This window comes from Coccinella septempunctata, chromosome X (genome assembly GCF_907165205.1).
Source record: "Coccinella septempunctata chromosome X, icCocSept1.1, whole genome shotgun sequence".
Taxonomy (NCBI): Eukaryota; Metazoa; Arthropoda; class Insecta; order Coleoptera; family Coccinellidae; genus Coccinella; species Coccinella septempunctata.
Genome location: NC_058198.1, coordinates 14,204,767 through 14,228,981, shown reverse-complemented (window position 1 = coordinate 14,228,981; position 24,215 = coordinate 14,204,767). Strand labels below are relative to the sequence as shown.

Genomic DNA, 24,215 nt, shown 5'->3' with positions numbered 1-24,215 from the left:
AATAAACAAGTTCAAAATTAGATTGAAGCAATTAATGAATATAAATATTAATTTACTCAGAGACTACAAAGGTCATTATATTTACATATTATGAGAAGATAATTACAAAAAGATTTGTAATATACAAGAACTTTGTTTTGTTAATCAAAATAAAACAATAAATTCAGATGACAATGATTCAAATTCTTTTTTTATTCAGAAAAGGATGGCGTGGCAATTATGAATGGAAAATGATATCTCATAAATGTCCACCAAACCACGGTTACAGCGGTGTTGAATCGCATGATCAAGCTAGCCCTTTAACGGCTGAATTTCGTGAAATTATGCGATCAGGAAATTTGGTTTGCAATAAACCCATTGTTTTGATAGATGTGTGACTTGTGGCACTGTATGTTGAAACCACATATTTATGATATCCATTTCTTCAATAATAGGCCGAAATTTAGTTGTTAACATCTCTCGATTATGTTGACCAATCACGATCTGTAAAACTTTTACAGATCCACCATTTTCATAGTGATTTTTTATTATTTTAAAACGATTTTTGGGTGGAATGGAATTCATTGTAACAATTGCCCAAGTTTCTACTATAGATATGTCAAAAACCAAATGTCAAAACTTTCATGTAGTTCCGGTGGGGCCATAGTGAAAAACAATGTTCTTGTTGAAAAACCCTATACATTAAAATCTTTCATCTGACAGAATGGGATTCGATAAGTTTGTAATTGCACAGGCAATTGTAAATATTTCATGGACTTTAGGTATCAACCTCCATTCAATTTTTCCACTCAATATTTTGAAAATTTTTAATCTTTGATTCGCTCTCTCAATATGAACGCGAGCCGATGCAATTTTCTGATTTTTCAGAGATTCTTCTGGTGATAGTTGATTTTTCTTCTTCAAAAATGGTGGTCGAATGATTTCTTTACCATGCATTCTACAAAAATCCTTTTATTTTTATGAATTATCCATTGATATTTACCTTTATTAAAATAATCATCTTCTGAAAAATGTAGAGAACAGACTTTCATGTATTCCGTGACTCGTTTTCCAATCTTCAATTTCAAGATCCAGGCCTTCCTTCTATCAACGAGTTCCCTACCAAATGCTGTTTCCAAGTAAACTTTGCTTTTATTTTCCTTCGGAAACAGGTGAAAACTCAAAGCAGTTTGTAATCCTTTCTTCCTTGACCATGAGTTACATTGAAGGACACAACAATGGTCATTACGTGAGGATGCCATTTGATAACAGCAAATATTATTATCTTCGAATAAAGTTAAATATAATTCGAAATGAGCCGAAGGAGCGTTCAAACTCTAAAGCACTGAACCAAAAATGAATAATGAATATCACCAAAACTTTCAACTCAAAAGACAGCAGAAAACTCCGCGAATAAACTTAGAGTAAGCAAATTTACTTTCACAGTCCACGTTTATAACGGAAAACTACTAACTTAGACTAGTTCATATTTCGATCACCAGAGGGCGCATCGCTTATCAGAAGTTTCGAATATTTTGCAACGACTTGCACGCTCGTCAACATGTTGTTCTCGGTTTCAGATTCTTGACGGCATTCACAATCGTCGACACGTTACGAATAAGGTACGATAAAATGACGACGCCCTACTACAATAGCAAATTCCTAAGCGTCCTGAAGGAAAGAAACGGCTTCAAAAACCACAGGGAGTTCCACCTAGGTGGGTCGAGGATTTATAATATTTTCGTGCTTGCTCTCCACTATACAAAATATGCACATATTAAACTATTCAATCAACATCATAGGTAATACAACAGGTAGATACTCTTCGAGAATAAAAGGTGAAACAAGGTCAAAAGTCCAAAACAAGCCGTGGAGATTAATATCAGTTTCAAAAAAGGATTTTCAAAAGTACAACTGGCACAACAAGGAAGGGGAGTTATGCGGATGTCTGGTCATAAGAGAGAGCACCGAATACTGCCCTAGTGCATTCAGAAATTCAAAGAGCACAAGAGGAAGATAACTAAGGAAAGTAATCCTGAGTTGGAAGAAAAGCGGTAGACGACGTACTTGGGAAGAAGTATCCAGACTGAGCCAGAGTAAAAAGTCTTATTGGGCACAATGGGAAACGTTGAGCATTGATGGAGGACTTCTTAAACGTTGTTGGGAAACTGAAGATGGAACTGAGCAGAGACTTCAGTTGGTTGTGCCGAAGGGCCGTGTAACAGACATTCTGACCAGACTACATAATGGAACTTCAGGTGGACATTTCGGGATAACTAAGACGTTGGGAAAAGTCAGGCAGCGATTTTATTAGCTAAATTGTAAGAAGGACGTTGAAGATTGGTGTAGAAGATGCAAGGTTTGTGCTGCTAACGGACCTTATGGTAAAGGAAAAACACCAATGAAGCAATATAACGTCGGATCCCCCATGGAACGAGTAGCTATCGACATCGCTGGTCCCTTTCCTGAAACAGACCATGGAAACAAGTACATTTTGGTAGCGATGGACTATTTCATAAAATGGGTGGAAGCCTACGGTACTCCTAATCAAGAGGCAAGTACGGTAGCTGATAAATTGGTCGAAGAATTCTTCTGCAGATTTGGAATACCTCTGGAGCTGCATTGTGATCAAGGCCGAAATTTTGAATCGAAGTTATTCCAAGAACTATGCAGGAAATTGGGGATTCACAAAACAAGGACTACACCACTTCATCAAGAAATCAGACGGCATGGTCGAACGAATGAATCGGACCATGGGGAAGCATCTAGCCAAAGTAGTTTCTGATCACCAGCGGGACTGGGATGAATATTTACATCTATTCACCATGGCATATAGATCTTCGGTTCAAGAATCTACCAAGGAAACTCCATCTAGTATAATGTTCGGCCGAGAAATAAGACTGCCTTGCGACTTAGAGTTTGGATGTAAGCCTGGAGAAGATATAGCTGGGGAGGACTACGTTAGTAAATTAAGAAACAAGCTGGAATACATTCATGACAAGGTGCGCAATCAAATGCAGCAAGCGAGTGACTGAATGAAAATGCGCTACGACATCAAGGCTATTGAAGGTGGATTCACCGCTGGAGATCTGGTGTGGCTACATAATCCACAAAGGAGGAAAGGTTTTTCTTCGAAGCTGCAGAAACAGTGGGAGGGACCGTATGAAGTAATCAAGAGGATAAATGATTTAGTAACAGGATAAGGAAGCTCCCCAGAGGAAAACCGAAGGTCGTCCATTTCAACCGGTTAGCCCCGTACGCGCAGAACGAAAAAGAAGTACGGCTTTTGGAAGCTCCGATGCAAGGTAGCAGCGATTACCAGAGGTTTATAGATTGCTATGGTGAGATACGCATTGCATGGTTCGGCCAGGAAGTGCATCAAGACCTTTCTACAGTTTCTGAGGATTACTCTCTCGCTCATTGTGTAGCGAAGGACCTTCGTATGATCAAAGGTATAGCAAGAGTATTCAGAAATAAATTTGGAGGTCAGGAAGAACTATTACGACAGCACCCAAGAATAGGAAAAGCTTTGAAATTGAAGGCTGAAGCTCGGTTCATTTATTACCTAGTCACCAAGCAACATTCCTAACAGAAGCCAATCTATAAGAATCTATGGACAGCACTGCATAGCTTGAAAGAAGACCTTCAACGCTTTGGAGTTAAGAAATTAGCTGTTCCCAAGTTCGGTTGTGGATTGGACCAGCTGATTTGGCGGGTTTTGCGAAGCATACTGAAGGTGGTATTTCAGGAGACTGGTATACGGATGCTAGTATGCAATTTCAATCCGAAGCAAACCAAGGAGCCTAGAAAAACTGTGGAGTGCTACTTCCTACAGAATGGCTACAGTAGGAATGAGTGCAGGTTTCCCCACGGTCTCCGGAGAAATTCACGATATCTGTTCTGGAACAGTACAGGCTTAAGGGTCGGACCTTTCGAGAAGGATCGCGGCCGCTTTATTCTGGAACGACCGCGAAGGCACGGGAACGATTCCGGCGCCTATATAAGCCCATCGGAGGAGCAAGTAGGAAGTACAGTTATAATTCACAGTGCAAGCGACGAAATAGTGGAAATAAATACAAGTGTAAATAAACAGTAGTGACCTAGTTTGTTAGCAATAACAATAAGTAAGTTAACGGCATACAGATAATTATTGAATTCTGAAAAAGTACACCTCCGGGCAGGATTCGAACCCGCGTCCATCTTGATTGCCCGTCAAGTCTACCAGAGGTCACGGCTTCCATCTGCGTTGACGGAAGGTCCGTCAGTATATGTACTGAACCAGAATCCATTTGTTAGTAGGATCTCCTTGCGAACGTTTTATTGTTCGCAAGGGTTAGAGATTGTTAGGTGGTAAGGGAACAACATTCACTTCCAGTGATCATCAAGATCCTTTTTACCCATTACCCATGGCATCGTCGACATTTAGCGACATCTGCCGGGAGCGAATGCGGATTCTCCGACCACTGTTTGTTAGTTTGTGAGATATAAGTGTAAATAAATAATTTTAATAAACCTGTTTTATGGTGGAAGCGCTCATGGTTTATTAATTTCTTAATTTTCACATTGTTTTTGTACCTATCTTATGAATACTTGTGAATGTCAATAAAGCGTCCTCACGCCAAGCCACCGATTTGATCACTGAGGTACGACCAACAGGGTATATACTGTAATTGCATTAAGGACCATTAATTATCATTTTTCCTTTGCTTTTATTATTATTAATTATTCTTTTCACTGGTGGAGTTGCTCAATACCTGCTATATTTGAACGTGAGCCCAGAACACATAATTGTGTTACTGGACAAACATACAACTTTTGTGGATTATGCGTTGTATCTGAGTCGAACCCATAAGGCCGGATGCCGTTGTATTTGAGTCGAAACCTGAGGGCCGGATGCCGTTGTATCTGAGTCTAAACCTGAAGGAGTTGGTAGCTGTGGATGTAACTGATTCCACCAAGTGGAATAATATTTTAAAATTTTTTCAATGAACTGAGTGGAAAACAGTTAAGAAGCAAAATGTGGAAGGTTTATAATAAATGATAGAAAAGATCGCCTCCTGCCAAAATACACGAACGTAGTCTACGTGTTATGGAATACTGGTATTTTAGAAGAAAAATAAAAGCTGAATTTTAGTCACCACCTTTTGAGGGTGATATTTCGGAAAGGGGTCGGCTGAGGAAATTTCATACGAGCATTGACCTCCTGAATTTTGTCGTATGAATTTTTAACACCCTTTATGAGTTTCAGTCACGCACTTGTATGTCCAATAAATTTCACATTTTTGGATCCGATTGAATTTTGATGGGATTACGACCATCACACCTTACTTATATTTCGAAGCTTTCCAGGGACATTTGTGCTCTTGGAAAAATATTCACGAAAAATATTCGTGAATTGTTCGACAATTTATAGCAATTCACGGCAATCCACAAAATTTCCAGACAATTTACGACAATTAACAACATTTCCTGTCAATTCACGACCATTCTCAACAATTCCTGGCAGTTCACTTATCCAGCTTCATATTTTTGTTGAAATCGATTGCAAATCAAGCGTTGATTCCCCGATCTAGCTTCGTGAAACCGGACCTTAGTCTGAATAAGTATAGTATGATGTGAAAAATTTTCGATATTGCATATTTGAGACTTACTCTGAAAAATGAATTGCCATGAATTGTATTGAATTGTGTTGAATTGTATTGAATTGTGTTGAATTGTATTGAATTGTTTTGAATTTTCATGAATTGTCCGAGAATTGTCAGGAATTGTGTGAATTGTTGGAATTTTCTGAATTGTTTCATATGGTATCCTAGGAATTGCGCGAATTGTCTGAATTGTGGTGTACAACATTTTCATGACCGGTTCACCCATCGGTCTGACCCCTGTATGCGGTAGCTTTACTGTGTGCGTCATGACTGTGTGTGATTAGGGCCTGTTGAAAACTGCCTTCCCAGAATTGTTTTTCTGGGTTTTTCTTTTATTTGAAGCTTATATCATTTTATTTTTTTTTTAACGAAAATGCATGAACATGTTATTTTGCTTCACTTTTTTCAACAGTTTGATTTGAATGAAAAAGCATATTTCGTATTTCCATGAAGTATTAATGATGAACTATTTATCTGAGAAACAGACCATCTAAAAATGGTTTGCGAATTTTTGTTTTTCATATTTGTTCGAAATTACAATTTCTTCATAAACTTTTTAGGGTTTTCACTCCCAATCTCTGAAACAAAATCAATTAAAAATGAAATCAATGATTTGCTCCTGCGTAAATTCTTGCACTAATTTGTCAGAGATTGGGAGTGAAAACCCTAAAAAGTTTATGAAAAAATGCAGAATCCTCCCAGAATAAATTTCAATCGATATCGAAATTACAAGGTTTTCCATTTGCGGTTCATCAAACCCCATCTCACCAGTTGCGTGACTAAAATTTCATCTCACCAGTTACGGGTTAAATGTATATGAAAAAAGAATAATTATAAAATAAATAATCAGTTTTTTGTGTCTCCTTTGAGAACTGATAAATAAGAGTTACGTAGTTTGTTAATTAGGCCATCGAAGTCCAAAATATTTCGAGAAATTTCATTGGAGAATTTTACGGATAGATGTACCTGGTACCAAATCATTCGAACAAAATCAAGTGACTTACGCAATATTCACAGAAGCCGTACAGGCTAAAGGTCTGATCACAACCGATCTCAAATGGATAAAAACCATCGGCACACAGCCATTGTGGACATGCGAGGCTGTTTGCGAAAAGTATTCACATACATGATAATAATTATTATTGTGCTCTCATGGAATGAGAGATACAGCCTGCAGTATGTAGACAAACGGTTAAATAAAAGGTTGTGCGAACAACTTCGATTTGTCACTGTGGAAATACAAACAAACATTCGGTTCAAATTCAATACCAGATTGTGGTCACATAACCATTTCCCTATACATACAAGTATGGAAAATAATCTTGGAATAATACGATATACAATGCATTGGAAAGGGAGCGCTAATCGGCCTATCGATCAGTGCAATACGTATACTATATAGTGATGCAATTATATTAGTATTCGACTAGACCAACTTGCCCCAATTGGTTGTGGTGCGAACAGCACACTTTTAGTGAAGAAAATCTAGGACTTTGCTTCTTCCATTGCACGTGCGGAATTTATAAGCGGCATAAATAGTTATTCTGTATGCTCTATGTTGAAATTCCCCATGAGTTAAAAATTGTGGGCATGTTCATTAAGGTTGTTTTTGGTCTAACCCATATAGTTTTATCCAATTAACCAAAATGAATATTAATGAATATCCATTAATAAGAAGCATAAAGCTTACAGAAATACAATGAAGCCAATAATTTCCGATCTGATAATAATTACTTTTGTTCTTTTTCCCTAAATGGGTCGAAAATTCTATGAATAGAAAAAAAATTCCAACCAAAAAATTTATCGTCGTGACCAGTGTTCAAATAGTGCAAACTTCTGCCTAAAAATAGCCAATCTTTCATTTTTGACTAGATTGGGTATTATATTGGAATACATTTGGATTACCTTCACACTCAATTCATTTGTAGCTTGGTCGTCTCCGTGTCCATTACCATTAAATATCCAAAAAAACTCATGGAAGATTAACCAGCTGATCATTTTTTGAGAGAAATTGTGCCACTTCACTTACACATTATGGCTTGGACAACCATCTTGTTGAAACCTAAAGTCATCAAAATTAATTGGAAATTGCCAAACTATCGGAATAATTTGATTTTGCAAGAGCCTCAGATATTTGTCAGTGCTCAGGTTTCCATCGATTTCTATAAATCCCTGTCGGTATATTATTATCTATTGTGTATATCGAGTGAACACAGGGTTACTTAGAATTGTTTTTCCGAGACCTATATGAAACGGCTGATGGATTGCATTTTCTATCGGGGAAAAACGATGTTCCTTAGTAAGGCATTTTTCAGAAAAAATCTATTTTGTTCCTGGCCTCACATAGTCGTTTCACGAAGTTCCATCAGTCTTACGTTGTCTCCGTGAAAAATTCAAGATTCGTTTTTACTTTGGAGCAATGGTAACCATACCTTTTCAAAATATTCCAAACAGTTTTAGCATTTTTATCAACATGTTCTGCAATTTCATTCATTCTAACAAGGTTCGCAGGTTTCAAGGGCAGCACAATTTCTCTTTTTAGACGATTTTCACAGATTCACTGTACCCAAATATGGAGTCTAATGGGAAGTCCCTATGTCAAACTATAATGTTTATTGAAAATCACCTGGTTTAGGCCTCTGAGAGTCTTCCCATTAAACTGATATTGGAGTACCTAGTTCTAACTGGACGAGTTGATAACGAAGCTCAAACAAATTTCACTCGTTGATTTTGGTTGTTCATCGACATTTTTGTGTTCTCGACAGATATTCGTACACATCCGTATTTCTAAAATTCTGTAATAATTTAAGAAGTAGTGGAAGATGAACGCCTATCTCCTGATGAAACAATTAATACATTTATCGTCTCTCGAATAGAGTGACCATCAAAATAACACTTGAATATGTACTTCTACATGACGTTGGAATTCCAAGAAATAATTTCATTTTGAAGCAGTATTATCTTTCCGTCACGAAGGTTTGGAATTATGGTAAAAGTCCATCGGTCTAGTTGAATTGTTGAAAGTCTGTCGCTGAAATCTTACACTGGTCGATAGCTAGGTTAACGCTGTCTTTTTTAAAATTCACATTCTTTTCCTGATTCTGAAAGTAGTTTTTGAACTATCATGGTATGATGTCACTGTAAAAATATCAGCTGCTCGGGTATTTTTGATGGAAATCAATTATTCCGAACATTCTCAATACGGCATTTTCTATTCGCATATTCCAAGTAAGTGCGAATGATTTCAAGATAATGATGTTCTGATACTCCTTAGGCTGAACACAGAAAGAAGAGTGCAAATATTGAAGAGTTAATGAGTTTGATCTGTTATGTGTAGGAGAAAGAGGATCATCTAGCGACCAGTGTAAATTTTGATGATAGTTTTTAGTGCCTGAAAATTAAATATAAAATAAGTTTTTGACGGCATAAGACAAGAATTGAATTCTGGTTTTTGTCTGCATGCCGTCAAAAACTTCCTTTATAAGTGTAAATTTTGTTTGAGATCTATTTCCACAGTGATGCTGTGCCACTTTGCAAAAATTATGATGAAAGTGATAACGCTTTAAAAGGGAGGCAGTGAATAATAATATGAATTAATTCAGATACTAACCCAAGCCAATATGAATATCGAAAGGTGTTACGATCTGAATGAGCTAGCCAATTTACCATCGCCAGGGCCACCAAATAGAGTACGCTAAATCGGAGAAAAGCTGATGCTGACCATGGTTTCGGTCTTGTTTGACCTTGTCAGAGTAACATGGCTTGACTAGATCATTCAGATCATAACACCTGTCGATAATCATATCGGCGGGTGGTATGCATTTGAATTAATTCTTATCATTATTCACTGCCTTCCCTTTAAGGCGTAATATGTTTTTTTGTTCTAAGTCTGTCAAAAATTCAAATTTCAATTTATTTTCTTTTCTTCGTCCAATAAGGAGATTTATCCGTGCACTAACAAAATATTTTTGGTCTTCGATTTTAGATGAACCAATAATGAGATATGCTGTCCACGGCAAGAGCTTTACTACTAACAGCTAAGTTTTCGGAATTTTTGAATGAAAATTTCACAAAATACTGTTTGAATATGTATCTTTGACATGCTGAATTGTTTAAATAAAATATATGATTGTATATATTAAAAAAATAGTGGAAATTCCTTTTATTCGAACCTCTTAAACCCACCTAACCCCTCAAGTTGTCCAAATGTTATTATTAAGAAGACAATTGTGTAATCTTGTAAAACTTATTATAGTTCAACTCTTTCCAAATAAGGAGGATTTTATAAGTAGGGGAGAAGGGGGCAGATCCGGACATGGGGCACCTCCGGACAATTCAAATTCACCGCGAGGAAATGATGCTAGGATAGCCAATTCCTGGCAATCATATCTGGTTACCGTTAAGAATAGTGAACAACAGGTCATGTGCCATCAAAGTGCAAATCAAAAAAAATTATATGCTAAAGTGTTAAAACCTCAGTTTTGATATGAGGTTTACGTATGTACTACTAAGGTCCTACACTTCGACACTGTCCGAACCTGCCCCTCCTAAAAGTACGAAATGATTCTTCTTTGTTATTTGCAGAATGGTGCGAACATACAAAAAAAAACGACCCAACCGAGAAGAAATTCCGAGTAACGTCTTGAATAATGCGGTACGAAATGTTATCAGCAGGACTTTGTCTTTAAGAGCTGCAGCTATCGAATTTAACATACCGAAATCTACTCTTCACGATAATGTTGTTAAAGCTAAGAAGAGATTGAATGACAACGCAAGCGATTCCGGAAATGAGGGTGACAAAACAACAGAAGAAACCACTGTATCAAAATATGCCACGCGACAAGTTTTTTCTCAAAATGAAGAAGCCGAGTTTGAGTTGTATCTCAAAAAGTGTTCAAAAATATGTTACGGTTTGACATATAAGCTTTGCCGTGAGTTGGCTTTTGAATACGCTACTAAGTTGGGTGAGAAATTTCCAAAAACTTGGGAGATTAACAAAAAAGCTGGAATTGACTGGATGCAATCTTTCATGAAACGTCATCCAAGGCTTTCTAACCGCAAACCCAAAAATACAAGCATTGCAAGAGCTTCAGCTTTTAACAAAGCAAATTGTGGAAGAATTCTTCGATAATTTTACGAAAGTACAGGCTAAATATAATTTTTCGCCTGACCGTATATGGAATATTGATGAAACGGGTGTCACAACCGTTCTCCAAGCACCTAGAGTTATAGCAGAAACAGGTTCCAAAGCAGTAGGACAGTGTGTATCTGCCGAACGCGGATCTCTGGTCACCATGTGCGGAATAATTTCAGCTGCCGGAGGATCAATTCCACCTCTTTACATCTTCCCTCGTATAAGAATGAAGGATCAGTTTTTGTACGGTGCTGTTACAGGAGCCGTTGGATTCGCTGAGAAATCTGGATGGATGACTGCCAATATTTTTCTCAAATTATTAGAGCATATAAAAAAACATACTAATTGTAATCCCTTGAATAGGATTCTGATCGTGATGGACAATCACGAGACACACGTCTCTTTGAAAGCTATTTTTATATGCAAGAGAGCACGAGTATTGCTGTCTTTCCCTCCGCACTGCACTCATAAGATGCAACCCCTGGACAAAGCAGTGTTTGGTCCTTTCAAATCTAAGTGCAAGGCATCTTTCAATGACTTCATACTATCAAACCCTGGTAGACCGATAACCATTTATGATGTTGCTAAATTGACAGCTCTTCCATATCTGCAAACCTTCACTCCTTGTAATATTATAAGTAGTTTCAAAAGCACTGGTTTATGGCCTATTAACTCCTTATTATATAGCGATGATGATTTCTGCGCCTCATTTGCTACAGATCGTCCTGTCATTGCAAACACCAAAAATGTGACTTCTACAAACATAATTAATACCCCCAGCATTGTTGTGTCCAATTTTGAAAATAAAATGCAAAGCCCACCTGAAAACCACGGTGCAGAAGCAATGGTCAGATATATTTTAAAAGAAATTATAAATGAAGCTACTGAACCTAAAATTAAAAAACTATCAATCATGACTTGTCCTAGAAAAACCAACAGAAAATCTAGAGTGGGGAAATCAAGAGTATACACAAGCACATCTGAAAAGGACAGAATTGACGAAATGGAAAAAATAAAGCACTCAAGGTTGAAAAAAACTGATTCTAAGAGGAAATTGGTGTCAGAACCTACATTAAAGAAAACACAAAATGAAAAACAGAGACAATCAAAGCATAAAGCAAAAATACAAGAAGACTGTGGATCGAGATGATAATTCATCGTCAGATTCTGACATAGACTTGCCCTTAAATGTCAAAGGCGCCAGGTTTAAAAACAATTATTCGTCTGATTCTGATATTGACTTACATTTTGAAGTCGATAATGACCAGATTAATGAACTTTTAGATGATGAAGAAATCCTAAAGGATGACTACCTTTTGGTAAAGTTTGTAACAAAAAAACGAATTGTCCATTTTGTTGGAAAAGTAATTCAAGTATTAGGAAATGAAGAATTTCAAGTAACATTTTTAAAGAAGTGTACGCAAGGATTTATATTTCCACAGTTTGAAGATATTTCCATTGTTGAGAGAAAGGACATTGTGGCAAAATTGCAGAAACCATCTTCAACACCAGGAACATCAAGAATGGCATCTTTTCTCAAATTCAATATTAGTTTTTTTGGTTACGATGTGTAGTAATGTTAAGAAAAAAATTTTGTAATATTTTGTTCCGAGTAAATGTTTTTAAATAATGGTGTTATTAAAAATATTAAACTTGTCCGAAACTGCCCCGGCCATGTCCGAGAGGGCCCCACCATGGGGCAGTTCCGGACAAATTCATAATTTTGCAAGAAAGAATTTTGCTGAAAAATTATTGAATTTTTTTGTACAGATTTGATAGAAAAACGTCAAATAAACATATCTCAACTTACTACAATTTTCACAAATTTATATTTCAAAGGTTAACGAATATACAGCAGTTTGAAAAAAGCTGTCCAGATCTGCCCCCTTCTCCCTTACTTCAAAAGTTCCTATGAATTTGTCTTTCTCTGAACTTTTTTTCTGCTTTTCATGTTGTATCAACATAAAATTCGAATATGCAGAAATATTCATCACATCATGTGAGAAAATGGAAAAATACATTAGTATTTATGATTAGTTGTAGACCCTCCTCGTTTACCTAGATGACAAAGAATCTGTTGTATCAATATTCCATTGATATGTGGCCTGACTATTTTTTCTCATATTATATATGATTATTGAGCAGTAAATGCATTTTCGGCCATCACAAATCTGTTGAAACGACATCGTTATGGCAGCAACTTATGTGGGGTACTGAACCTCAAAAATGAGGTCTAGTCACTTTCTCACGCTTTCTGTAATTTCACAAAATACTGTTTGAATCTGTATCTTTGACATGCTGAATTGTTTAAATAAAATATATGATTGTATATATTGAAAAAAAATAGTGGAAATTTTTTTTATTCAAACCTCTTAAACCCACCTAACCCCTCAAGTTCTCCAAAAGTTATTATTAAGAAGATAATTGTGTGAACTTTTCAAACTTATTATAGTTCAACTCTTTCCAAATAAGGACAGGGGCGGATGGGCTACCTCGAACAGGCCCGGGAATTTTCTTCCAGACCGGCCCACTTCAAGAACGAAAAAAGTACTTTTAAGGTGGGGGTTCAGTGGAGTAGCATCAGTTGCTATGAAAAAAATTTTGATGAGCAGCCCCTACAGATGGCACCTTAAAAGCAATTTTCACATGTTTTTTTACAATTCAGAAAACTGTCAAAAAATTGAGCAGACATTTTGTGGGAGCGAGAAGGCGATGAAAAAATTGGGCCATGTTCCCATATAATTGCAAGGGATATTAAAAAACACCTCTAAAATCGTTTCGCCAGAATTTTTTTTTCTTATTCATATAATACTTTCGAGAAATTAATTTTTGATTTCCTGCTTCAAGTGAAAGTTTTCACCTAGTTGGCGGATAGCATGCAGACATTATAGGGAAACACCAAAAATTTTTTTATTGCCTATATAGAACAACTATTTGATTATTGTCCGCTTTCTGGTTTCTGAGAAAAAAATTAAACATTTTTTTTCATATGCTTTCTTCAGGAAGCTGTATATAAACATGGGATGCTCAAAAAAAAAATATTATATGAAAGACCCACTGTTTTTCGGCTATAAATCGAACCTCAAATTAACTACTCCTTTACAATCTGCATTATGTTAGTTTTATATTTATTTCAATCCATTTTATTCAAAACAATTCTGAGTAAATAGAATCAACAGAAAATGTGTCTATGTTGTCCATAGGTATGGTTGAAAAAATGAAGATTTTCAAATTTTCTCACATTTGACATCAAGTATTTTTTGAACCATACACAACATGGATGCATAGTTTCCAAATTTCGATTTCAAATTTCCTTAGGGTAATTTTGAATAAAATTGGTGGAATCTTAAATGAAAAAAAAAGGTTAGAAATAGTCTCTATGTACCATTAATTTCTAAGCCAGTGGACACTGAAGAATTTTTACTACTTTGAAAAATGGTTTTTTAGTTTTTTACCATAATACCTTTCCATGATTATGTTAGATAGTTTTTTCGATATCATATTCTCATATACCTTGAAATATCATCATATTAATTATTCACTTCAAGATTTTGCTAAACGAATAAGGTGCAATCCAGTGACCCACTTACGTAAGACACTTACTGTACCTACATAAATTTTGAAGAAACGCTTATACATTCATACATATTATTCAAGACTTGAATAAAATCTATAAACTATTGATACTGCAACTAATTAAATGGCCATTAAGCTAAACACGCCTAATGTTGCTAGTTTCGTGATGTGGAAAACACAAAAATTTATAATAATGATAATTTCGACTGTAGAAGCAAGAAAATTGAGTTGTAGGAGTTTTTTCTTGAGAAATAAGAATACTCATATAACTCGTTTCAGTGTACAAGGAGCTAGATCTCAAAGAAGAGACCTATCCTGTCAGGAAATATATATTTCCTCAATAACCTCAACCCTATTTAGGAGATTTTCGTTTTACATAATTGAATTGCAATCTATGCATCTTCAAATACTAAGTTGGCCGACATAGATTTTCTATTTTCTTTAGGGAGCAAGCTTCTGTCAAATAATATTAAATAAAGTAATAAAGTAAAGTTTGGTAGTGTGATATTAAAAACAGAGGTTTAATATCACATAACTAAAATTTACTTTCACACCCCGTGTCCCATGGACTGGCAACTTAAAACATTCGTATAAGGCAAGCATAATAATCATACAATCATTTCACACACACATTTCAGAAAAAAATATCCCAAGTAAAAAATGGATCTTACTCACCCATGAGCCCCTTGAAATACTTTCCTACAAGATGATATGCCGATATGGCATCGTTCGAACAAAAATTCCTAGGTCCAATGCTTCAACTCATAGTGGACAGGAATCTGTAATTGGTCAATATTCTAATTAGGCATCCTGATAATCACAACAAGTATACATTTTTCATGTAAAAATCAGATACCCTACAGATTCAATATCAGTAAATTGAAGAACTGAAGAACTCTACTAGCTCAACTATCAAATAACAGAAATTACGCAGAAATGAAAAGGAAAAACTAGACATTGAACAATATTTCCAATAAAAAGACCAATATTTCTGGATGTATTCTTGTAGAAAAGGTCAACAGACTCTATTTTACAAGAAATTCTGAATTATTACCACTAGACTTATTGAAGAATTTGTTGAACTATTTCCATGATTAAGGATTATTCTTTCCAATGTTTCGGCTTGCTGTCTTTATGGCTCTCTTCCTTCATTAAGAAAAAATTTGTCTGGTATTATGAATGAAGTGTAAGTGAACGGTTAAGTTCGTCAAAACAAATAACGACTCAGTTAAAGTCCAATAAGTCCTACAATCATAGAAATTATAACTTACACTACTACTTTGTTAGGTTAGTATATCTATGCCTACAATTAAGTTTCCACAATCAATTATACCAACAGTATTACAAAAAAATTTTACCTGATTTCCAACATGTTGATGTACTTAACAAATTCCAACACGAACCGCAATATCTTCATACCATCAAATTCCTATTAACCAGAAACTATAAATTAACCCTATATCCACATACTGATAATAAATTTTGCAGTTTTTCATGTTTTCACGTAAGTAGTTATCACAAAACTCGGGTGCACATATGAGAACACTATGGTTATCAGCAAAGATTATAGAGTTAGCTAACTCTATAATCTTTGGTTATCAGGAGCGAGCGGTGTGAAGTTGGCTGACAATTTCTAGCTGACAGAATCCCGAAGATACCCGAAGCGGCGACGGCCGCCAGTGGCGTACCCCTACTATTATTTTCGCCGAAAAATCGCTTCTGCATTACGAAATGAGATTAGTAGTGGAAATAATATAAATATTTGATGTTTGGCATATATAAATTTGATAATTCGAACAATTCGTTGGAAAAATGAATTTGTTCGATATAATTTTTCGATCAATTGAACTGAAATCGTCTAGGCGCGAAGTTTAATCTATATAACTTCTATGTTTTTATCAGTTTCAAGATGAGATTTTCACTCAGATGATGGTCAACTATTCAGGATTCATAATCCGTAAAAAACTTTACTTGCACCCCTTGCAAACTACCCTTTTTCGACCCTTTTCCGTATAAAACACCGAATTTGAGCCAGGAAGCGCGCAGTCAGCTGACCATAACTTCTATGTTTTTATCAGTTTCAAGATGAGATTTTCACTCAGATGATGGTCAACTATTCAGAATTCATAATCCGTAAAAAACTTTACTTGCACCCCTTGCAAACTACCCTTTTTCGACCCTTTTCCGTATAAAACACCGAATTCGCGATATAAAGCGGCGCAGTAAGCTGACCATAACTTCTATGTTTTTATCAGTTTCAAGATGAAATTTTCACTCAGAAGAAGGTTGACTATTCAGGATTCATAATCCGTAAAAAACTTTACTTGCACCCCTTGCAAACTACCCTTTTTCGACCCTTTTCCGTATAAAACACCGAATTCGCGCTAGGAAGCGCGCAGTCAGCTGATCATAACTTCTATGTTTTTATCAGTTTCAAGATGAGATTTTCACTCAGATGATGGTCAACTGTTCAGGATTCATAATCCGTAAAAAACTTTACTTGCAGCCCTTGCAAACTACCCTTTTTCGACCCTTTTCCGTATAAAACACCGAATTTGAGCCAGGAAGCGCGCAGTCAGCTGACCATAACTTCTATGTTTTTATCAGTTTCAAGATGAAGTTTTCACTCAGAAGAAGGTTGACTATTCAGGATTCATAATCCGTAAAAAACTTTACTTGCACCCCTTGCAAACTACCCTTTTTCGACCCTTTTCCGTATAAAACACCGAATTCGCGCTAGGAAGCGCGCAGTCAGCTGATCATAACTTCTATGTTTTTATCAGTTTCAAGATGAGATTTTCACTCAGATGATGGTCAACTGTTCAGGATTCATAATCCGTAAAAAACTTTACTTGCAGCCCTTGCAAACTACCCTTTTTCGACCCTTTTCCGTATAAAACACCGAATTTGAGCCAGGAAGCGCGCAGTCAGCTGACCATAACTTCTATGTTTTTATCAGTTTCAAGATGAAGTTTTCACTCAGAAGAAGGTTGACTATTCAGGATTCATAATCCGTAAAAAACTTTACTTGCACCCCTTGCAAACTACCCTTTTTCGACCCTTTTCCGTATAAAACACCGAATTCGCGATATAAAGCGGCGCAGTCAGCTGACCATAACTTCTATGTTTTTATCAGTTTTGTTGAAGTAAGAACTGCTGGCCAAAGTTGCTTTGGGACCAGTCCACTTCTATAAAGCAACCTGCTGACAACTAATATTATGTTCGGCCTAATGCGCATGCGCAACTAAGTTAGGTACACGTGCTATTAACGGTGCAGAAGCCAGTTCTGTCGGGAATGCGACTAGATAAAGGCTACTCTCACTATTAATAGTTTCAAGCGACCATCGGCCATTTTGTATTATTCACCAGTGTGTTAAATATATCTTTAAATAAACTTTGTTAAAAACCGTCTCATCAGTGTTAAAAGTATCCACCCTCACATGGTAGCAGCGCTTGTGTGTATGTGCGTGCGTATTAATTAACAAACAGAAGACCACGTGTTAATCAGAAGACTAGAAGACCACGTGTTCAACAACAAGCATGTTCAATCAAGAAGAGATGATCGAGATGGACCAATCCGATGCAAGCGAAAGGTCAACGATGGGAGTACCAGAAAATATTTTTGCAATGCTCACGAACACCAATTTCGTGAAGATGTTGGCAGAGCAAATAAACAACTTGAATCCTCCGGCAACCTCATCAGGAAGCACAATAACAGAACCATCTGTGGAGAAGGTCAATATACCCACCTTCATAATACCTCAATTTGAGACCAGCGACAAGCTGAGGGGTCATTCCAATTTCCGTTCATGGAAACAAAGAGTCGAACGTGACATCAGGGCCCTAGGAAGATCGCAATTTTTACTACACAATATGGGTGGACCAGAGTGTAACATGAGCTTAGAAGAGAAAAACATGTACAACGCTCAAGTCCTACAATACTTGGAAGCATCTTTGCAGCACGCTCCCAGAGCTGTAATAGAAAATGAAGAATCGGCAGCTGAAGCCTTCAAAAAACTGATTCAAATGTTCGGCAAAAATGATGTCCAAAAAATGGTGGAAGTTTTGGACAATTTTGGAAAAATCACATTTTACCCGAAGATGAACCCGGTGAACTTCGTCTCACAATTTGAAAAGGGAGTTCAAGAATTCAAGGAACTGGGCTTTCCGTTGGACCCGAAGATCATAGTGGGATATTTTCTACACAAAATCAAGGATGCTAATGGTTTCTTGGCGTTTTTCACCACAATGGCTACACTACCAGAGGAAACGAGGACGTACGAGTTCGTAAAGAATGCCTTTCTGGAGGTGGCGAATAGCCAATATTTTAAGGAAGCAGAAAACAGTATGTATAAGAATGAATCAAATGATAGTTTGGATATTTGTTCCGAGTGTTTTGGTATTACAGGTGAGAATCTCAATACTGAGATCAATGAAGTGTATACTGTATGCTCTTTTTGTATTGACGATCCCATTGGAGAATGTACTTTTGCTAATCCTATTTCAGTTTCAGTGCTCTGCATCAAATGTGGTAAGAGAGATGATAATAATTGTTGTGATTTTTGTTTAGAGAATAGGTCTGATCGAACAAACAGGGATGGTTCAAAGAAAGAGAAATATCCAGCAAAGAGGTCTCCTTATTTTAAAGAGAAAAGGGCAGAAAAGAGTCCTTACACACTGGATCAGTTGGAGAAAATAAAGAAAATGACACCAGCTGGAAAGCGTGACGCAAGTTGCAGAAAATGTGGTTTGATGTTCCACAAGTCAAACACATGTGTGAACACAGAGAGATTCTGCTTTTTCTGCCATAAGAAGGGACACGAAAAGAAGGACTGTAGGAAACTGAAAGATCAAAAATCTAGTAAGTCATTGTTCGATTTGAATAAGTTCAGTATGTTTGCAACATTTCTAGTTGATTCTGGTGCATCTCACCATGTAGTGAATGTACAGAATATTTTGTTGAACTATCAGGCTTATAAAGAGCCGATATCTGTTGTTTTGGCATCGGAAACTGAAAGCACTATGTCAATGGGTCAGGGAACTCTTCCATTATTAGTACAGTTTGGAAAAAGTTCGCACATTGTACATCTAGCTAATGTTCAGTATGTCCCCGAAGTAAGGGATAATATTCTCAGTGTCCGTGCATTTAATATTCAGTTTGGGACAAGTCTCGTGCTAAATGCTAATAATGGATTTATTTTATCTAGAAAATTAAGAAGAAAGATCTCCCTGCTCTTTGTATCTGATGGCGTTTATCGAATTTCAGCAAGAGTCAATCCTGGTGATACAAGTAGTATCAACAAAATTAATGAAAATAAAGTAGAAAGTATAAATAAACAGTTAAGTTCGAAAGATAATTCTAGTTTTAAAATGAAACTCTCAGTTATCAAATCCAATAAGAAAGTCAATAATAGTAGAAGAGAAACACGAAAATTACGTAAAAGATTTACTCGTAATCAGTTAAAAATGTTGGCTCAGGAAGGTAGTATGTGGCATCGTAGAATGGGTCATATATCATCTTCTTACTTAGGAAAATTACCTAATGTTGTTCAAGGAGTTAAAGAACTCACGTATAATCTCAGTACTGGTAATTGTACAATTTGTTCTAAAGCAAAAATGACCAGAAAAACATGTGCAAAAGAAAGAGATCGAGCCACTAGAGCTTGTGAAATTCTTCATTCAGATCTATTAACTGTCAATCCGCCAACACATTACACTAAGAAAAAGTATATTTTAATTGTTCTAGATGATTATTCAAGATATGCACAAATATTCCTAATGAAACAAAAGTCTGAAACTTTCAAGTTTTTGAAGTCTGCTTTGAACTATCTTCAGTCATTATTTCCTAGTCCTGGTCAATTCAGAAAATTACGTTGTGATAATGGAACAGAGTTCATCAGCGAATCTTGTCAACAAGTTCTCGATCAGTTTGGTATTCAAATTCAGTTAGCAGAACCTTATCAACATGAGCATAATGGAACTGCTGAAAGGTTCAATAGAACACTCTAAGAAAGGGCTAGAGCCTTGTTATTTGAATCAGGCTTTCCAAATACTTTCTGGGGTTTTGCATTTTCGACTGCTTGCTATCTATACAATCGTACGCCTCATTCATCATTAGACTTTTTGACTCCATATGAAAAACTCTATGGAAAACAAGCCGATCTGCAAAATATAAGAATTTTCGGTTCACAAGTAGAAGTTAGAAATGAAAATGTTCCAAAAGGTAAAAAGTTGAATGCAAGATCCAGCACAATGTATTTAATAGGATATACCGATACTGGCTATTTGTTGTATGATCCTAAAACCTGTAAGACTATTACATCTTGTAATGTTCTAATAAATGAAGAGTTGACCTACAAGTCATATGAATCAAAGTTATCAGTCCCAAGTGATGAATTAACAGTTTCGTCTGAATCTGTTGAGTCCAGTGAGAACGTTTCTGTTACGCCCTCTGTAGGCAATTCTTTTGCGTCCATTACGGACATATCTGTTGTGCCACCTACTGGCAATTCTGTTGTATCAGTTGCAAACAATCCTGTTGAAATGAAATCAGTTGAACAAAACTCTGATTCTGTAAGAACTACAAGTCCAGTACAGAGTAGCTCCATCAATTCTGTTGATAAAACAAGTGCTACAAATATGTTAGAAAATGTTTCAGTTAGCTCTCAGATAAATAATGAGATAGAATATGAAGAAATATCCCAGCTAGATGATTTTGATGGCAATGAAACCAGTGGACTTGATATGCCGCAAATTTCAGTTAATGCCACAATTTTGAATCCATTTGGTTTTGTATATGATACAAAAATCTATCAGACAAGTGAAACACCTCAAACATATCTGGAAGCAATGATATGTTCAGAAAGTAGTAAATGGATTACTGCCATTCAGTCTGAACTTGAAGCTATAAACCAACATGAAGTTTGGGACATTGTGGAAAGAAAACAAGTTTCTAGGAATTGGCATGTTGAACAGTTGGATGTCAAAACAGCATTTCTTCATGGTGAAATTGATCGACCAAAATATGTAAGTGTTCCTGAAGGAATCAATCTTGATAAATTAAAGGTAATATTGAAGTTACGAAAAGCTCTTTATGGATTATCTATAGCACCGAAATGTTGGTTTATGACACTTGATAATTTTCTGAAGGATTCTGGTTTTGAATCAAATTTACGAGAACCATGTTTATATAAGAAAAAGGAAGATAGTAATATCGTTTTGATTTTAGTATATGTTGATGATCTATTAATTACAGGTAGTTGTAGAAACCTTATTCAGGAAAATGTGAATATGTTGAAGTCACGTTTTAACGTAAAACAATTTGGCTTTCCTACAAAATTTCTTGGTTTGGAAATCACTATATCAGAAAATCAGTTGTTTCTTCATCAAACACAGTTTGTTAATGAAATGTTGAAAGAATTTCGAATGGAAAACTCAAATTCAGTTGACACTCCTTTAGTTCCTCAAGGAAATCATAAAGTTCCAGAAGTAACGAATGAAGCAGATTTTCCGTATAAGAAAGCTATAGGTTCCCTACTGTATTTAAGTATGTTCACAAGACCTGATATATCCTTTGCCGTAGGTTATTTGGCTAGATTCCAAGCTAATCCACAGCAGTATCATTGGACGTTAGTCAAAAGAGTTTTCAGATATTTGAAAGGTACAAGTCAGTTAGGTCTAAAATTCACAGTAGGATCTCCAATTTTGTCATGTTATTGTGATGCAGATTTTTCAGGTGATAAGTGTGGTCAAAAGTCGACCACAGGCTTTGTGATTTTTGCATTTGGTAATCCTGTTGTATGGTGCTCAAAACTTCAATCAACAATAGCACAAAGTTCAGCAGAAGCGGAATTTATTGCACTTACTCATGCTACTAATGAAATTCTATTTTTAGCACAATTATTAGAAGAGACTGTGGGTCTCAGAGCATTTCCAGTTAATATATATGAAGACAATGAAGCAGCAAGACGTAACTGTCTGGCTAACACAAGTAAAAGCCGCTTGAAGTATGTGGAACGTAAATATTTATTGATTCGTCAACACGTAAGAGATAAGAAAATTAATATTGTGAAGATTAATACCAATGATCAGATTGCTGACATTCTAACAAAACCATTGAATGCAGCAAAGCTCACTAAGTTTCGTGATCACCTTGTATTCTATGAGGTTTGATTTGCATGAAAATATCCAATCCAAGCATAAGATGTAAACCAAGTAATAAGTCATAATGATTCAATATTATAGGAAGAAAATGAGAAAAGTCAACGACAAACTCAAAACATGCTCTGTTTGATCAAACATTTCATAAGTAATATTAATTCTTTTCTTTTCAGTCATTATGTATACCTGATCTGAGTAGTGTTATAAATGATCTTCGATCTCAAACATACTCTGATAATGAATTCTGTTGTTTATCTTAGTATCTTGAAGGATCTTCGAACCCTTAGGTACTTTGGTAATATGTCTGTTGAGTGTTTTATCTGTATATTGTGGAAAGGTTCTTCGTTCCTGGAAACATAATCTGATAATACTCAAAATTTGTTGTATATTTGTTCGAGTTATATTGGAAGGGTCTTCGGTCCCTGGAGATATACTTTGATGAGTATACATGTTGAAGTGTTCATTTGAGTCATGTAAGAAGGGTCTCCGGTCCCTGGATACATACTCTTACGAATACTAGTGTCTTGATTTGGAAGGGTCTCCGGTCCCTGGAAATGATAGATGCGAAATCCAAAATTCTGACCACATGTGTGTAATGAATTAATCATGTTAGTCCGATATGATGGAACATACTATGTATGTGATCAGTCATGTCATTTATATGTTGATCTGCTATGTGATATGTATGCATTAGGCATATGTATCTGTTGATCAGTTTCAGTTGATATGATGGTATAATATCACTTGTGGGAAGGGTCTCCGGTCCCTGGACACAATGTATTGATACCATACCAAATATTAAGGACAGTTGGTTCGCTATAAGGAACCCTATTCCATTGTCTCACAGCAACAGCTCTGTATGGTTCCACTGACAATCCTGTTGTAGGTTTAAGGCTTGATTTATATAAATTCAAATAAAATACTATCTACTATTGTACACTTTACATATATTCTATATTTCTTAGTTTATCGAAGTCAGTTAAATGGAACTTTCAGTTTTCTGTTGAGTAGTTGTCAGGTCCTCAGTTTGGGAGGGGGTGTTGAAGTAAGAACTGCTGGCCAAAGTTGCTTTGGGACCAGTTGCACCCCTTGCAAACTACCCTTTTTCGACCCTTTTCCGTATAAAACACCGAATTCGCGCTAGGAAGCGCGCAGTCAGCTGATCATAACTTCTATGTTTTTATCAGTTTCAAGATGAGATTTTCACTCAGATGATGGTCAACTGTTCAGGATTCATAATCCGTAAAAAACTTTACTTGCAGCCCTTGCAAACTACCCTTTTTCGACCCTTTTCCGTATAAAACACCGAATTTGAGCCAGGAAGCGCGCAGTCAGCTGACCATAACTTCTATGTTTTTATCAGTTTCAAGATGAAGTTTTCACTCAGAAGAAGGTTGACTATTCAGGATTCATAATCCGTAAAAAACTTTACTTGCACCCCTTGCAAACTACCCTTTTTCGACCCTTTTCCGTATAAAACACCGAATTCGCGATATAAAGCGGCGCAGTCAGCTGACCATAACTTCTATGTTTTTATCAGTTTTGTTGAAGTAAGAACTGCTGGCCAAAGTTGCTTTGGGACCAGTCCACTTCTATAAAGCAACCTGCTGACAACTAATATTATGTTCGGCCTAATGCGCATGCGCAACTAAGTTAGGTACACGTGCTATTAATGGTGCAGAAGCCAGTTCTGTCGGGAATGCGAATAGATAAAGGCTACT

The 24,215-nt window shown here is 36.2% G+C and overlaps 1 protein-coding gene and 1 long non-coding RNA gene across 2 annotated transcripts; one reads left to right on the top strand and one right to left on the bottom strand.

Annotated features, from left to right (window-relative positions):
* Nucleotides 1-14,711: 14,711 nt before the first annotated feature.
* On the bottom strand, nucleotides 14,712-15,895 carry LOC123321538. The gene is made up of 2 exons (XR_006538879.1): nucleotides 15,693-15,895; nucleotides 14,712-15,113 (listed from the first exon to the last, which is right to left on the bottom strand). It is a non-coding gene; the product is annotated as an uncharacterized LOC123321538 (long non-coding RNA).
* Nucleotides 15,896-18,616: 2,721 nt separating this feature from the next.
* LOC123321537 lies at nucleotides 18,617-19,600 on the top strand. The gene is made up of 2 exons (XM_044909201.1): nucleotides 18,617-19,195; nucleotides 19,542-19,600. The coding sequence occupies exons 1-2, from the start codon at nucleotides 18,682-18,684 to the stop codon at nucleotides 19,547-19,549; spliced, it is 522 nt and encodes a 173-aa protein (XP_044765136.1). The 5' UTR covers nucleotides 18,617-18,681; the 3' UTR covers nucleotides 19,550-19,600.
* The last annotated feature ends 4,615 nt before the right edge of the window (nucleotides 19,601-24,215 follow it).